The sequence below is a fragment of the Parasteatoda tepidariorum genome, chromosome 9 (assembly GCF_982258835.1).
Source record: "Parasteatoda tepidariorum strain Cologne lab strain chromosome 9, Ptep-v5.0, whole genome shotgun sequence".
Lineage (NCBI taxonomy): Eukaryota > Metazoa > Arthropoda > Arachnida > Araneae > Theridiidae > Parasteatoda > Parasteatoda tepidariorum.
In genome coordinates this window covers 32,763,765-32,782,599 of record NC_141763.1, presented here as the reverse complement: position 1 = coordinate 32,782,599, position 18,835 = coordinate 32,763,765, and the positions used below count along the sequence as shown (strand labels likewise).

The window sequence follows — 18,835 nt, the reverse complement described above, 5'->3', positions numbered from 1 at the left end:
GATAAATACAAAGAACTTTATCAGAAGAGTTCTTATGTAAACGCATAGCAGCCAACTCTTTCGGTTTTCACGGTAGATTTTATTTTCATATTTAAAATGGTAACGAAACTCATGTCACACCATTAGACTTTTTGAATTATAATAATAATTATAAATGAGTTTCACCACCACTACGTATAAATAATTACAACTAATATACAAAATCATAATAGTCTTTACGAACGAATTCCAACCTGAGTAAGATAATTTTTCAGTAATTGTTTTACTACCACTTGGAAAATCCATTCTCGGAAACAGAGGAAGTTGGGAGATATGTAAACGCTATTTCAGTATTTAAAAAGTAACAAACTAATATTTGTGATTATTTTTTTTGTTTCATTTCGTGCTTTCAAATGCGTTTTATTGAACCGAGGCATTAAATTTTTAGTTTTAAAGATAAATTTTTTCTTTTGATATATTTTTTCCAAACAATCATAATAACTTTGTAAAAGTTTTAAAACTACTGACAAACTTAAAATTTTATATATTCGAAAACTGAGCTCGATAGAACACATTTTAATGAATATAATAAAAAAGAAAACATTCAAAAATGTTAATTTGTTACTTAAAGAAATAGCATTCACATAATTTTCCTCGGGTTAAAATAAAATATCCTTTTTGTCTGAAGACGAATAACATTCATATAATTTTCCATCAGCTGACATAATACACATTTTCTGTGAATACGCTTCATGGTTGATCACTTCATGGGTTGACGCAGAATATCTTTTCGGTCTGAAAACGAATAACATTTATATAATTCTCCATGGGTTCACACAGAATATCTTTTCTGTCTGAGGACGAATGAACGAATGAATCGGTCTGAAAACGAATAACATTTATATAATTCTCCATGGGTTCACACAGAATATCTTTTCTGTCTGAGGACGAACTTCCCATAATTTTCTATGGGTTGATATTTTTTTTCTGAACATGAATAACATTCATAAAATTTTCCATCAGTTGACATAATATATCTTTTCTGTCTGAAGACGAATAGCATTTTTATAGTTTTCTATGGGTTGGCATAGAATATTTTTTTCCGGAAGATGAATAACATTCATATAATTTTCCATCAGTTGACATTATACATCCTTTCTGTCTGAAGACGAATAGCATTCTCATGATTTTCTATGGGTTGATAAAATATTTTTTTTTCGGATGGGAAATTAGATGAATAACATTCATATAATTTCCCATCAGTTGACATTATACATCCTTTCTGTCTGAGGACGAATAGCATTAATATATTCATAGGTTGACAAAGAATATCTTTTCTGCCTAAAAACGATCCTTAATAATGCAATAATTTTGATTAAAATAATAATAATTATAATATAAATAATTGAGATTACAATAAAAATAATTATGATATAAATAATTTTGATTATAATAACAATGATTCTGTTTGGCTGACAATGTTTAACAAACAGTTTTAAAAACTTTGTTATAGATTTTTCCACCTCTCACGAATTGGCAGAAAAGTATTATAGCCCTTAAGCAATGCAATATATTTCACAGGAGTTGGGAAATCAAAATAAAAATTTAAGCAAAAACCGAAATTGTAACGTTTTTGAAGGTATTGCACGAACTCACTTAACCTTTTGTTACTCAGCAACTCTGATTTAAGAAATATTTACGCGGATGTTAAAATACATCATATTAAGCGTGTAAAAAATAATGGAAAAATTAAGACCTTAAAATTAAAAATTTATTGATAAAAAGCATTTATGGAACATCTCCAATATCGTGAAAAATAGCACAAAAATTCCAATATATTTAAAACTTCATGTGAAAAATTTTGAAATTGTTGTTTTTATGGTAACAAGATTTCACACCACATTTTTCAATCCCTCCTTAGCCAAATATACAATCAAGAGGATTGTTGTAAAAAAATTGTATATCCTGCAATTATGTCGTGGAACAATTCTTGCTAAACGCATTATAATATTGGCAGCTGCACCAAGACTTGGTTCCCCCGAGTTTGCAATATTTTCTTTACCTGAATTTAGTTTGATTTTATAGGTAAATCCACCTCATTATAGGATTGAATTTTCATGTATGCTGCAAATATGTAACGCGGTGATACAAAGGGTTAAAATGCATGAAAGAGTAACTGTTCCTGCAACGAAGTGGACTCTTCACATACATATTAAATGCTGTCAAATTTAAGAATTTATCATCTGAAATTACAGTTCATACCGTATCATTATTAAATAGATCTCTAAAACCTAACCTACAAATTAATAATCCATGAAGAATTTGGATTTTTGCCAACAACACCGAAATTGCGAATACCCAGACTAAACCGATATTGTATAAGTAATGAAATAGACTACCATACAAAATTGATTGATTTCCCTTTTAAAATCATTTGTTTTGATGTATACATAATTGCAAAAAAATTATTTCTGAAACAAACACTAATGTTAAATAGCTTCTCTTTAAGTATTACGTAGTACATAACGTTCTTATAAATGATTGGAACAATTTAGCAATTTAAAAATGAACTAGCAAAGCAACATTCGTTAAGTTGATCTTAATAACTACTTGTGATATTAAGGAAATTGGTCGTTATATCCTTAATGTTTTTTTTTCTTCCTGAAACCAAATGGGAAGGTGTGAGAAAAAAATAATTCTTTAACGTATTTTCAATGTTCTTCAGCACTTAAATAATATTCCTTTAGAAATAAAATTATGGAATTCAAGAAAAGAAAATTAGGTAGCTTGCTTTCTTGGAAACTATTTCAAAAAATTAGTTTCAATCATCAGGATTGTATACATTTGTGGTTATTCTAGAGAAAATATTAAAAAGAGTAAGATTTTTTTTATTATTTCATTTAAATTATCACTAAAATGTCTCTTTTTAACTACCATGCAGTGAAATTTTACTTCAACTATTAAATAACTCAATATAGATCTTGTTGTAATGGTTTTAGATATTCCCTATCCACGTAAATGTAATAAATCATTCGAAGCTATGATTGCACTGTGAATAGAGCAGGTGCTTCTGATACTAGGGCCTAGATTCGAAGCCTGTTACTTTTTTTCCTCGCATACATAAATTTTTCTAAAAATTTCTTTTTAAAACTGTAGTTTTCTTTCAAATATATTTTTAAAATTCTTTTTTCATAAAAATAATGTTCGGAGTATTATAAATTCCCGAGACTTGGAAGTTTCTAACTTTGTACGTAAATTCACAAAGTTTCCTGAGTTTGTAATTTGAAGCTCATTGTTTGTAAAATAAGCTACGGCAATCGAATTAAAAATTTATGACCTTTTCAAAATCGCATTGAAAGTAAGAGATTTTAAGCAAATAATTTATCTGAAAGTTCAAATGATAACTTTTTGTTTAAAAAAAAGAAGCAGAAAAAACATCTTAAATTTTTTTTTGGATATATAATTATTACGAAATTCTTTGAAAATAATTAAAAATTTTTTAAAACAAGGTGAATTTAAAAAAATGTAGAAAATGGCTCGGCGTAAAAAAGGCTTGAATTTTATTTACCTTAATTAAAAAATCATCATTGGTGCTCAGCAACTGATAACATTGGGGAGCAATTTTTTTTAAAATTTTCTGTTGCATGAGATTTTTTTTTCATGTCTCAGATACTTTCGCTTTTCTGTTTTTAATTCTGAGTCGGTTTCTCTCTCCAAGCTACTGATTTTTTAAAAATGACATTTAAGTCTGGTTTTTGACGAAATGTACAAGCTTAAACACGTATATATCACGAGGAGTAGCATAAATGTTTGACAAATGATCGCATAAAAAGTGAAAAATTTCTAGGGGAGTCAGGGCACTTTATCATGATTAAAATTGCATTGGAACCATGACGGAAAATGTTGTGATATTAGGAGCTCTTCCCTTTTCTGAACTGTTTCTTTGAATGCTTTTGAACAGGTCATAATAGGGAAGCGTCCCTAGCCGCGTAGCACGGCATCTATGGTCATGGATTTCTATGCAATCCTGATAAGGTGTCCTATCTCCACTAGAATTTTGTCGCAGAACTTTTGTAATTCCTTGCTACATATAACGTTTCTTAGCTTGATTGCAGGCATTGAACTTTCGTTCTTAACCTCGGAAGATGCCGGAAGTGTTGCTCATTTAACGTTACGCAGTGGGCACCTATGAACCTAAGTCACGGAGGCGAGCAACATTGACCACGCCACACTGCCACAGATGCGCGTTTATAGGGGGGGGGGCACATTCACACAATAGAGAACAACACACAGAGAGAAACATCCATGCCCTGAACGGGATTCAAACCCACAACCATTGTCTTCACAGTCAGGCACGCTGACCACTCGGTCACTTGGTCGGCTTTCTAAGCTTGCAGATTTCGTCAGAAAATTATCATTTAAACAAAATCTTTTTGAGTAAAACTAATTTCAGATATCAAATATCCACAACCGAATTCGACAAAATCAAGCATTTGTAAAAATGCAACAAAAAAAATTTTGTTTCTCAATATAGTCATTGTATAAATACAACAAAAATTTTTTACTCAATATAGTCATTATTTTTTCCGTTTTTTTCAGAAAAAAAAAACAAACACAACGAAAACGAACTTTTTTGTTGAAAGTGCATGTTGGTATTTATTCCTACTTACTATACGAACGCTTTGATTGGATCGCGTTCTATCTATAAATAAATGAAATAAATATTGTAATACCGTCGTCTTTTCTAGACATCTTAACAGATGATGATGTTGTAGCTCAAAGATATCATCAGGGAAGTCCTCAACCTCTTGTCCACTCTCCCGGGCAGCTATTCTTGCTTCAACGGCTTTCTTTTTACTCACAAAAGCTGCACCTGTAGTCGCTTTAGCAATTCTAATACGAGCCATTCGGGCTTTCTGCAAATAATAAACAAGAAATTGTCAGTCATGGTCACACTAATTATAAAATTGGCTTTAAGTTCTATTCTAAAATATTGTATAGATAATATTCCAATTGTATAATAATATTCTTTTAAACTATTGATTAAAATTGATCTTTTTTTCCTCAGCAAGATCTTAACATTTTACAGTTACAGTTGTATTAACTTTAAAGATAATTTTGTCGGAAACAGAAAATCTTTGTGTCTTATACTCACAGTTGTATTGATAGTTTTTTGCAAGAAAGATCTTTCCATTTTACACTTGTTACAGTGACCTTGTCAAGAGTTTTGTATGGGCAAGATCCTCATATTTTACTCTTACAGTTGCATTAAAGTTTAAAAATTGTTTTGATGTATTCTTGATCACTTGTAATTGTTATTGATCTTGTCAAGAGTGTTTTAAGAGCAAAGATCTTTACATTTTGCCCTTACAGTTGCATTAAAATTCAAATATTGTTTTACTTGTACAAAAAATCTTTATATTTTACATTTGTAGTTGCACTGACCTTGTCATGAGTTTTTCACGAGCAAGATATTTACATTTACTGATGTATTAAACTTTAAAGATTGTTATGCAGGCTCAAAAAATTCTTCATTTTACTCTTGTAGTTGTATTAATTTTTCAAAAGTTTTTTTGTTGGCTTTGTATTTACATTGTGTGCCACTAAAGTTAAAGCTTTTTCTTAAAACTATTATTCTATTCCAATAAGTTGCTCGAAGAGTAAATTCATTTTTTAAAATAAATAATGTACATTTTTTTAAACAAAAATCAAATTTTAGTTATTTTTAAAACCATTCATTAGAATTTCAATGTTAATATGTCATCCATTTTAGGGGTATAGAGAGAAAGTTTTTATGGGTTGTTAGTTTTCAGTACTTCTATAATCGACACCTTGTAAAAACAGAACAATAAAAGAAAACAAGAAAATCTGTTATCAATCACTTTTGTTTATACTGCTAAACACATTTTACTATTCATACCTGAAATTCTCCCATCTTATTAAGATAAAATTAATATATAGTTTTTTACAAAAATATAATAATTTTTATTTTAAAACGTGCATATCCCTTATGCATTTTCTAAAATTAAAAAATATTTGCAAGAATAAATTCGAGAAACATTACATGTATATTTTTAATTTTTATGATTATATGAATCGAGTCTTTCGTTTTAGTATTTACTTATTATGTTTTATGGGAATGACTAAATAATATGTCCAATAATACACAATAAATAAAAATCAACTGTGTATTATACACGCCAATAAAATATTTTCTAACTCTCTTATCAAGTAAACACAGCTAACATATGTTGATAACTCATTGTTAAAAATAAAATACGCATAAAAAATAAAAAAATGACTAATCAAAGTTAACGATAATTCAAACAAATGATCATATGAATAATAATTGACTAAATGCTAATGAATATTAATATGACTACTAATATCAAATGGATATTTAAATGAATTATATCAAAATAAAAACTATTTAATTACATTAAAATATTGAAACCTTATTTATTCCTTTTTAAATTTCGATAAATGCCAGCATAAGTTTGCAAGCCAAATCAACTTAATAAAGATAAATGTGAATGAAAAGGGGAACATGATCTTAAATATTTTGAGAGCTGAAAGAAGAAGAATTTTATAGACAATTTAATTTTAGGTAAAATAGTAAAAAGGGAGCTTTTTAAATTAATATTAACATATATTTAGATGTTTAAGCAATTTTGAAATTTATTTATTTTGTTTATTTCATTTTTTATAAGAACATTGAGTAAATGTTTTATTTTTTATCAACTTCCATAGAAATAAAAAATATTCAATAAGCTGGTAAATAGATAAAAAGAAAAACAGAAATTTTTTTTAAAAATTTTACTGAGATAATTGTGATTTTAACTTCTTTGAGTACTTTTTTATTTAAGTGCTTTCAATACTATGCCATGAGATAAATTCATAATTATTTCTGCATAATCCCTACATGTTTTTGAACTTGGAAATTTTTAAGAAACGATTTCTTATGGGGGTAAAGATAGTTCAACAGCCATAAGTCCACAAAAGTGAGATACACTTAAATCTCCTCCGTTGCTTCTGTTTGACACATATTTCTACATTACAGTCATCATTAATAAAGTAAAGTACACGAATAAAAATTTTTGACTAAAAAGTTGGAAAAAACCTGACCAGTTATTCAACAATAACATAAAGTCCTGTAGGAAAAAAACAAGTTTTACCATAGCTCTATAGCATAAACTAGAATATTAATTGCAAGCCTAATTATTTTAAATCATTCCAGAAAATGTTATAATAAACAATATAATTAATTTCTTCAATGTATTTAATTAAGTGAACTGTTTGAGGACAAATAAAAGCATTTTGTTTTCCTTGTACCGGTGGCTAATTTACTATCCAGCATTCTTTAACCACTTGCTCTGTTTTTTTCCTCTTGGCTGTAGTTGGTCCCAATTATAATAAACTTTTATTTATTCTAAAATTTGTTAACTGAACTAAAAGAATATCAAGAAACAAGAATATTGCTTCTTCAAAATATTGCTAAACAGGGAAGGGGGTCGTTAAAAGCCCTTGGATTGGAAAATCGCGCATCTGTTTAAGGTATAACATACAAACACTTTTTTGATTTTGTTAGGACTAGCAAAAAACAAAAATAATCTGCTCTTTGAAATATTCTATTTTATAGAGTACAATATTTTGGTACTTCCCGATCTTAGTTTTGATTTCAAATGTGAGTACTTAAGGATTTCATTTTCCAATCTTGGGAAAATTGAAAATAAAAAAAAGGTACTTTAGCACATGCTTGGTAAACTTGAAATGGTTCACAATGCAGCTGATTATATATGTTATTACAGGTAACAACTTTATACACGGAATGCACGGTTTTTTCCTCTACAGAACGCGAATATTCACACTAGTACACCAAGATATATGCAATCCAAGGTTACATTTTCTCTCACTTATTATGTGCTTATTTAGAATTATGTGCTTAACTAAACTGTGCTTCCCTTTTCTTTTCACATTTCCTTTCGATAATCTATAATGCGGAGCGTGTAATTATATACTCATACAAAAAGAGTGTCATATAATAATATGAGCTTTAGGTAAATATAATTATTGATATAGAAAATGTCAAAAAATATTGTTAATTAAACCTGTTAATTAACAGCTTAAATAATAGAAAATTTTTACTAGTTTAAACATATTCATCAAAAGAAAAACACCGTTGCGTTCAAAGTGTTACAGCAATTTACAAACATTTAAATTCTTTCGTGTTTTAAAGTTTTTCTCACATATAAATATTATTCTACACGTGTTTTTCAAATGTACAAAAATAAACAAATAGTTTTAATGTAATCTCATTTGTAAAGATATTTCACCTTAATTACACGATTTATCAACTGAAGAAGTGTGTGAATTTTGAATGCATTTTATGTGTGTAAGTATATATTTTACTCTTTTATTCTTTTTATTTTTCACTTCTTTATAATGCATAATTATTTAAAACAAATTATTATCTCTGTAGAAAATAATTTGAGAATTGATTCGAATTTATGCTTAACATTTCAGCTGGGAGGGCTGAGTTTGTTCAACTATATACAATACTATCGAAATATATTGCTCTCCATTCTTTTAACATTGCTTCCTCAAAAATCTAGAATATTGAAAATCATAATAAGAACTATGCACAGGTGTTAGACTCCGATCCGGAAGGGCCTGGGTTCGATCCTCGTCTCCGCTAAGACACAGAGAGTACATGCTCGAAAAAACTGTGGAATCCAAATTCCTGTGGTCGGTCGCTGAGCTGCAACATGAGTACACACGGAATACGTGGGATTTTGAGCTAAGACGTATTGTTACCCTTGCGGTGCTCTCTCATCAAACGAATAGGCCCATTTTTCTGACTTAATTCGCATAAGGACAATGGATGGTGAAGCTTGGCTTGTCCAAGGGCCATTAGAAACAGCAATAACGAAACTATGCACTCTAACAGTAATAATAATTATCTTTCCGGAAAAATCCGAAACAGTTTATTTATTTTCAAAGCAAACTTTTATAAATACTATTTAATTCTAGTTCATATAAGTTAATTCTAGTTCATACATATTCATCATAATAAAATCCTAAGACGTGTATAAAGTACAATAGAAAGTTTCAAATATTTAAATTCTTTCACGTTTTCAACAGTACCATTCAAGATCTCTTTTCGGTGATGAAAATCTTCCTTTCTTAAAAGAAAACTCTCATGTGGCAAGTCTGAATATATTTGAAGGAAACATATTAGGGTATTCACAAGGGATACAACTATTTACGTATGCTATTTATGCTGTTGGCGCATTTATTCATTTTATCTGATTACAGAAATTATTTCTCCGAGAAAATATCGGTCATTTGTAGGAAACACAAATTAAAGTTTTGTTGTTAGAGTAATTGTTTGGATGTAATGTAAATGGAAATCTTGCTTAGCCTTTTATTCAGTGTAATTTTCTGGAAAAAGAGGAGAAATGTTTCGGGATTAATATACCATTTATGGAAAGAAAAACTACTAATTTTCTTTGAAGCTTAGCTTTGTTTTTATTATAAATTGTTTGTTAAATAGGAGTATATTTTATGTGTTTTGCGAATTAGTTTAAATATTAAATCAAAAGTAAATGGTTGAATTAATTATTTCTAACTTGCGAATTTCAACTTATAGAATAACAAAAAATTGTTCGGTATTGAAAATTATTTCAGAAACTAAGAAGATAAAACGATTTTTTATTCAAAGAATTTTTTAATCCAATTTTTTTGTAATTGATTATGGCGGTACCTTACATATACACTGTTAGAAATTTCTCAGAAAAAATGGATAAATAACAATTTATTTAATTGTTATTTAACCGTGATCAAGCAAAACAGTCAAATGACTATAAATTAGATGGTAACTAACTGTTAACTGTGAGAAAAACCGTTTATTAACTGCTTTTAACCAATACGGTTAAACAGCCAAACTTTCATTGCACCAACTAGGCTTACCTAATGAAGCCCCTTCGTTCCTTGTAGCTGGGTACATATTACAGCCGGGAGGGTAACTCTGTCAATCTTATGAACAACAAAACGGGTGTTCGAATCCCATCGTTGACATCACACTATTTATACTATTCCCTTCAACACATGAAGAGTTTCCTATGTTCTGCACCCCCCCCCAATTTATGACCCTGGAGTACTGGAATACGATACTTCAAACCACGCATAGAGGGTAGCACCATGAACCTGCTTAACACTAAAAAGTCAAAGATTTCTCATCCCTTACGATAGGGTCAAACAACCAATTAAACTAATTAAACCAGTTTCCACGGTTCATTTGATAAATAACAAGACGACCACAACCTAACTCTATTGCTTAATACCTAACGAAAAGCCTTGCTCAGATTGCCAGCAATTTTTTAAGGCTTTAAAACCATGTCAGTTGTAAATGATTAAAAGAACCGTATAGTTTTGTATTCAGGAATTTTTAACCACACTAGTTGTAAAAGGTTTCCAAAAAATAAAGCTAAAAAATATTTTTTACCGTAAACTATACGGTTAATTGTATGAACGAACTGTTGCCGGTTATTTCACTGTAATTTTAGAATGAAAATTCTATCAGTGTAATAAAACTTTCTAAAGTTTAAATTTTAACGGCAAGAATAGCATAGATTGAGTGAATTAGTTCTAATAAGCAAACAAAATATGAATTAGTAAGAGTTTCGATTGAAAATTTGCATATTAAAACTAAAATTGTGGAAAGAAGTATGACTGTGTAATGATTTAACACAAATTACCGGTTTATTGCTAATACCTCAATGTGTTCATTCACCTCTTTCATTGATTTGTTGATTTACCCATTTAATGAAATCATTTTGAATAATTTTGAAATCACAATGAAATCATTTTTTTGATTTATCAATATATAGATATACTTTTTAAATATTTTTGTCAAAATCAAAATAGAGCCAAATTTACACGCACATTAAGATTTACAAATTAAAATGTCTGCTAAATTACTAGTAAGGAAGACAAAATGAATAACATTTAAACCTGATTGCTGAAGGAAATTTAAAATTTCATCTAATTATCACTTTCTAATCCTTTTTGTTTTCGCCAGTAATCAAAATCAGTTTGATTCTAGCAACTGCGAGATATTTCAAAATTGCATTTCCACGTTTACTTTCCTGTTACTTTCGGCAAACAAACAAGTTTTGGTGTCTTCAGTTCCAATTTCGTAATAAGTACTTCGTTAGATTTCGATAACAATTTCTGTCCTATCAAAAACATTAATTTGCGACTTTTAATAAGTCTACTTTTTTAATTTTCTCTTTTGAAAAATACTCTAAAAATATATAAAGGCAGTCATTATAGAATTTTCTATTTATTTCCCTTTACTATAGTTTAAAATTTATTTAAATTATATCTTTATAACTTTTTTGCAGTGAATATTATATTTCAATATGCATTTTATTTCATTAAAATTTTCGGGGCAAGGACACGACTATTTTCGAGCGGTTTAAAAGTTACAATAGGTCATGGTAAAAAAATATTTGTTGATAAAATTTAAGACAATATAAAAATCTATTTAAAAATCACAATACTTAGTAATTATTAACAAATCAATTGAGACCAAATAGACATATTGTAGATGGGCACAAATCAAATGGGAAAATTAATGTAGAACGAGAGCAAATCAAATGAGAAAATTTCCTGTTGAAATTAAATTAGGGCATTCTGTTTCTAATAATAATCAACATTCCTCATTATTATCCTCATCATTAACAACAATCTTTGTATTTAAATGCAGTGTAATTACTTGTTCGTTTCATTTTATTCAATTCTGAGGACTGTCAATGAATCTGTGTTATAAATATTGATTTAACTTATACATTTCTATATTTCAATGCAATTTTGCGTAGTCAAGAAGTAATAAGTTAAGTGTAGTTATTTGTTTTTAATTTTAAATGCATTTTTGCATGGATATTTTAAAAAAATTGTTTAATTTGTGCATAGAAATGTTTTTTTTTTAAATTTTTAAATTTGCGAAAAAAAAGAAATTTTTTTTCACGTTATTTAACAATTTTTCACTGTAAAAAAAGTAATGCATAATATAAAATAGTACACATATTAATATGATATCATATTGTTGACAAAAAATAGAAAGAGAAAGATGGGATTAAAAAAATTTAAATAAATCACTTTAAATTGGCATTTTTTGAACTTTAGGAAGCAGAAGTAAATTAGAATTAAAATTTATTTTAAATGTCCATTCATTTATTCATTCATCGATCTATTTATCTCTTCATACACCATTCATTCATTTATCTACCATTTTATGTCAATTAATTTTACAAATGTATGACATAAATATTCATAACAAAATGAATTCGTGCACATATTTATAATACAATTAGTTTTTAAAATGTTCTTTGCATATTTATAATACTTTTAGTTCTTAAAATGTTCTTTGCATATTTATGATGCTTTTAGTTTTTAAAATGTTCTTTGCATATTTATGATACTTTTAGTTTTTAAAATGTTCTGTGCGTATTTGTTAAATTTTTAGAGTATAGCTACAAGAACAATGCAACATTAATCAATATTTTTATTATTCTAAAATATTAATTAATGTTGGAAGCACAACTTAAAGAATTGCGAAGTTTTGCAATAATAAATTAAGTTTCAACATTATAGTAATAGTAACATCTACAGCGGTTTATTAATTAAATTATTTGCTACTAAATAATTATTAAAACAATGAAAATAGATTAATTATCAAATTATAATTATAAAATATTATAAATACAACAATTATTAGAAATAAAAATTACAAATACTACAAGTAAAATAAATATCAAGTAATAAATCTAAAACTTTACGAGATTAATAGTTATTAAAATGATGAACAGAATTAGTATTAAAGATTATATAATAAAAAACTATAAAAAATAATTCTAATCTAACAATTGTTATGTATTAATAAAATATTAATTATAAATTGATATGAATACAGGAGTAGTAATTATTAAAAAATAATTATTAGAACTTTAATTATAAAACAGTATTATTGCATATTTTGAAAAAAAATTATTTGAGAACATTACTTACTACATTAGCTCAAAGTTATATAAATAAGTAGTTTGAAATAATAATTTAATATTTATTTTAGTGTTTCCATTATTTATGTTGATCCGTTTATATTACAGCCTCTTATAATATAAACTGGGATAGCATGATTTTGTGTGAGTTAATTTAAAAGAATGTAGATATAAATAGATAACAATATCAAAATCCATGACTTTTTCTGAAACAAATGTAGTCTTACTTTTATAATTTATACATGGTCCCTATGGACAACTATAAAATTTATATATGGTCCCTAACTTTGTAATAATTGTATCCGGAGTTAAATTAATCAATGCTTCTATGCATTTTCCTAACAAACAGAACAATGATGCGTATTTATGGTATTTTAAAAACTGTCAAAGAAAATTATTACTTTTATTGATTTATTCCATTGATATTCAAAATAAAATTATGCACACATTCTATGCATTAATGTTTTTAAACAGCAAATGCATTTCAATGGATAATAATTTTTTTACCGTGCAGCTAAAATTAGAGCTATCGTAATGAGTTCATTTTTTCTCAAGAAACTAGAATGAATTGAGATTTTTTTTAATTTTGTCGTTAAAATTAAGACAACTCTTGTACTCTTTTCTGACAGGGGACGCTAATAACTCTTAATGGTATTTCTTTCTAAAGAGCTTCAGCTCTAATGCTAATTTTTTTATTATACGAGCGAAGAGTACAGGAGATAAAAACGTTGGCTCATTGTTGAGAGGAAGGTTTTTGGCATGATGCCAATTCAATCTGAAAGCACAGTTGTGTTTTGTTTATTTCATTCTTTTCCCTTTTATATTTGGAAAACCTCTATAACTGAGAAGTAGGCCTACATTAGGATTGATATCGACAAACACATTTCCTAAAATAGCATTTTTTAAATTCTATCTACTTCACAAGGTATTTAATCCATTTTCAAACTGAAGCATAGGAAGTTTAGCATTTACACTTGCAAAACGAAAAATATGAGAATAACTTTCGTAATTTGGTATTAATTAAAGTATCGGTTCCCAACATTTTTAAGTCTGCGGACTACCAATTTAAAAAAAAAAATAATTTGAAGCCCATTAACTATTAAATCTACATCGTAAAAAAGTTTCAAATCAAATTACGGTAAAAAGTATCGGCACTTAGGGTGCCGGTACTTCTTACCATAAAATCCATTTTCACCGGTACAAAAAAATCTGATAAACGGTAATTTTAACAGTAATTACCGTGAAACCGCTGAATCACTCTAATTAAATAAATATTGCTATAAAAATTACATCAGAGTAAAAATGGTAAAATTGATTTTACGGTAAAATAGATATTAAAAATGATGCCCCCAAAGAGTGATGGTACTTTATATCGTAATTTGATACGGGATTTTTTACAGTATACGTAGCCCATCAACTTGGATGATGAGTTAGAAATCTTAGATTAATATTTTTGGATCTTCTTTTGTGCCTGTATTCTGCAGGTTTCTGGAATGAATTTATGTACGGAGAATATCATGCATTGGCCTGAAAATCTGACGTAAGAATAGATTGCTGTTTGATCTGCTCTTCCAACATGTCCCAACCATTTTTATTAAGTTATGATTCGGATTTTGTGAAATTGTTGTAAGTTAGACTGATGTTTATTGTATTGAACCAAACTGGCACAGTGCATTATCGTCCATAAAGTATCCGTCATCTTCGGAGTAAGAATGTAACATTGCACAATGAACTTGATATGCAAATGTGTCCATATGTTACACGGCTATTATTCTTGAGAAACACCAAGGCACCATCTTCGTACTCGCGGAACATGTTTCACGTTTTGATACTCCCACCAGATCACTGTACAGTGAGAAAAAGGCTAGAGAATTATTTTCGAAGTCTTCAATCCTTGGCCATATATGCAAATAATATACATAGAAGAATTAAAAAATATTTTATTTTTACGAATAAAATCATTTTATTGTACTCACTTAACTGCCGAAACTGTAAGAAAACTCAAAAGCAAAAGATAAAAGTTAGAAAGCCTCAAAAGGATAGATGAAATTTTTTCCTGCATGAGAGAATCAATAAATGAATTGAAACAGGATAGTTTTAACCTCAAGCGTTCATGACCCAGTACCACTTGTGGGTCAAGACCCATGGATTAATAAACACCGAATTAAGCAATAATGCTAAAAATAACTAGACTCGTAAAAAACTTTCAACATGCTTTAATACTATTTGATGTTAATACTATTTCATAAAAAATTGAAAAATTACTCGAAATCGTGGTACAAAATAAAAAGTATTAATTTATTAGTCAAAATACATTTCCTTTATTTCAAAGTACTCTCCTTCAATTTTGTTACACTTCTGTTAACGTTTCATCAAATAGTCAAGACATGAAAACATGTCATTAAGTAGCTTTTCAGAATCCCGTCGAATTTTCTGTTATCGAATTAATGGATGAAGAAGGCAATTTCGAGGAAGGCAACTTCAACCTTAGGAATAAAAAATAGTCACCAAATGCCATATCTAAACAATAAGCTTCGTATTTGTTGAATATTTTGCCGAAAATTGACGAATTGACTGCAGTGCGGGTAGGCGAGTATCAATTGATAGGAACCAAAGAGGGATATTGGGTATACGAACTTGTTCGGAAATGTTCGGTTACTATCGATTGATGTTCTCTTACTGACACAGTGATCTCTCAGGCTGCTTGAACACGTTGTTGTTTTTGTATAATTCTAAATTCTTGAAAAAAGCTGTATTTTGTTTTGCAGCTATGTTCAATTACCATTACGTTAAAACTATTAAATCAAAACCATCTGAAAAATATATAATCAACGTCCACTCTTCCCTCAGAGAACCACAGAAAACGTTATCAAACGTTGATCGGTCCGCGACGATAAAAAGGTTGGGGAGCACTGATTTAAGTAACAAAGATATTTCAGACTTAGAAGATGGGGTGGTATTGTTCATTTCAAAGGACTAACAGTGTGCAACAGCAAAATATGATGCAAATTGAAAATAAAAGGGTTGAAGGATTTTTTCAGGTTTGAAGGAATTTTTTTATCTTTACTACCAACTAAAAGATAGCTTGGGAAAATATATTTCTTATTGCATAAATTATAGTCAAACTTTTAACTCAGTAATTGGAAATGCTACGATTATCAATCCTTTAAGTCTTTCTTTTTTATTTAAAAAAAATATTTAAGTGTTTTAATGAGATGGAATCTTTATTTTTATATGTAATAAAGCTATGCACACTTCACCCAACTATGGTCAAGCACCCAACTTCGACTCCCAGAACTATTTTTTTAACAGCCATGCTACCTAATTTTTACCACGAACAGGCGACTTACTCAGTGCTTTAGCTGGTAGCTCTCTTTCCAAACTTCCGCACCACAGCCAATCAGAGAGTTTATGTAAGGAACTTCCCTTTAGCACGCCCGATGCTATCGAAACTCGTCTGCTGTTGTGGAAACAAGCTTCTGCTATGTTCTGCTGCATATTTCAAAGAGGGTTACTTTTTTTTTCCTGTTCTGATTCCATTCTCTTGCCTATCTTTGCCAAAACTTGCGTTAAATATTAACTTAAGAACCCTACTTGAAATAGTTAAGCCTCGACAACCATAGTCACCATCACTGCTCCAGAGGAATGGCGATGGGAGTTCTTTTCATAGACAGACAATAAATAGATTGCGCAGCCAAAGCAGTTTTATATAAAAATGTGCGATTGTAAAAACGAAAAATTGATTAAAGCATACATTTTCTCCAGCAACGATTAATTCCGTCTTAGAAAGATTAGCAGCATAAACATAAAAAGTAAACTAAATTTTACATAACCCAAAAAAGTAATATTTTTCGTGAAACTTCCCTAAAAAATATGCTTGAGATATTTCTATAATTGTATTTTTAAATATAAATATGGAATGAATTCCATGATAAAAATATATTCTAGACATTTCTTTATCTATTTTATACCAGATGTGTTCTGTACAACATATTATAACATAATAAAGATTTTGGTCTAATGCATGAAATGCAAAACATATCCAAAAATTAATGGAAGGAAAAGGTACTAAGAACGAACTACAAAATAGCATGTTCCAGAGATTTAGTAAATCTAATTAAATATGTAGAAGTTCAGAACCTTATTGTAGATAGATTTTTTATAGAAATGAAATGAAATTCTTCCAGCGCATTATTTTTATTTCATGATTTGAAAACTAACAGGATGAAAGATCACTGATTTTTATTTTAATACTTTCATTTTACTATGCCTCTAATTTCATTATTCGTGCTTTGAAGCATAGGGTGTATTCTTTCATTTCATAGTGTAAGAAAGAAGTTTCGCAACACACATAAAGTTTTTTTAATTACTAACATAAGGAGACGAAAAATTATAATTATGTGAACTTTCTTTGAATTCTATTAATATAAAAGTGAATTTTTTTTCCAAAAGTTTTGAAAATTTTAAAGTTTAAAATAAATTTTGAATTTTTTAATTTATCATATACAGAATAATATTATACATTTGTATATCTAAAATGTTGCAGAAATATTGAAAATTTTAAACTTTGAAATAAGTTATGAATTTTCTAATTTATCATATAGCGAATAATGTTATACATTTATAATATGTATACATCTGTGGATCTAATATAAATGAGACTTTTTAAAATTTCAGCAGACTTTTTTTGTTCTCGTAGTCATGGTAACAATAGAACTTTACCTTCAGTCTTACTAATTGTTTTTTTTTATATCCGTCGTTGAACAACCGACCCAATTTCGGGTTTACGACTACTAATGTTCAACTCCGTAGCCTTGTAGTTTTGAACCAATCCAGAAGACAAGGAAACTCCTGGATCAGCACCCCCAGAGGTATTGATTTGTTATGGGAACATGGAGGACTTCGTAACTCGGCAAATTTAGCATGCATCAGTCACCATTTACTACACCGGGAGTCTTCGGCCGGCCTGTGATTGAACCCACGAACTCTTGGACATGGGCCCAGTACCTTACCAACCAGGCTATCCCGGCCCCTTTACTAATTGTTTGACTGTGTTTAGTTCTTTGTAAATTCTTTTTTTTTCTTCAGTAGCTTGAATCATGAGTGAGCGTAATATTTCTAGTGAATTTTGCGCAGATTACAGGTACAGTTCAGCAATGATACCTTGTCCAGGACTCAAGTAAGAAAATGGCACAATTTATTTAAACATGGCCGTGAAAAGGTTGTAAACTTGTCTCATGCTTGTCGACCAAGAACGAGTCTTACGACAGAGAAAATAGACCAAGTTCGTGACCTAATTTACAATGACTGGCGAGTTAAAGTTCAAGAAATTAGTTCTGCAACAGAGTTGAGTTATGGACTTGGAGACCACTTGGGCTCGAACCTACATCGCTGGGATTTGAACCCGGTTCACCTCATAGGGAGGCAAACACTCTATCCCCTGAGCCACAACGGCTTAAGTACATATTAATGAAAAACTAATTATATGGATATGGGGAGCATATTTGACAAAAAAGCAGTGTTCGAGTGGTACATGGCAGACAACTTTTAAATGGCCATTTTTCAGCGGAGGTGACAGTTAATTTTGACCAATGTTTCAAGACACAGGTTACTCTGACAAAATTTGATTGCAATAAACTAGTTTATCTCTGAGTTGGAAACAATTGTACCAAAGATGTACCAAAAGTAATGTTCTCAAAATCTCTATTTTGGAAACATATAATTTCATAACAAGGCTGAAATAGACAAAACTTCTTATACAAATTATTATTCTATTCAAGAAAGTATGTATTTAT

The 18,835-nt window shown here is 29.0% G+C and overlaps 1 protein-coding gene across 2 annotated transcripts in view; it reads right to left on the bottom strand.

Annotated features, from left to right (window-relative positions):
* LOC107436508 (potassium voltage-gated channel protein Shal-like) overlaps positions 1 to 18,835 on the bottom strand; it is a 277,559-nt gene that overhangs the window by 22,699 nt on the left and 236,025 nt on the right. For both annotated transcript variants that reach the window (XM_021146537.3, XM_043047653.3), the window contains exon 3: positions 4,713 to 4,895. In XM_021146537.3, the coding sequence (XP_021002196.1) occupies positions 4,713 to 4,895 (183 nt within the window). The remainder of the gene's footprint in view (positions 1 to 4,712; positions 4,896 to 18,835) is intronic.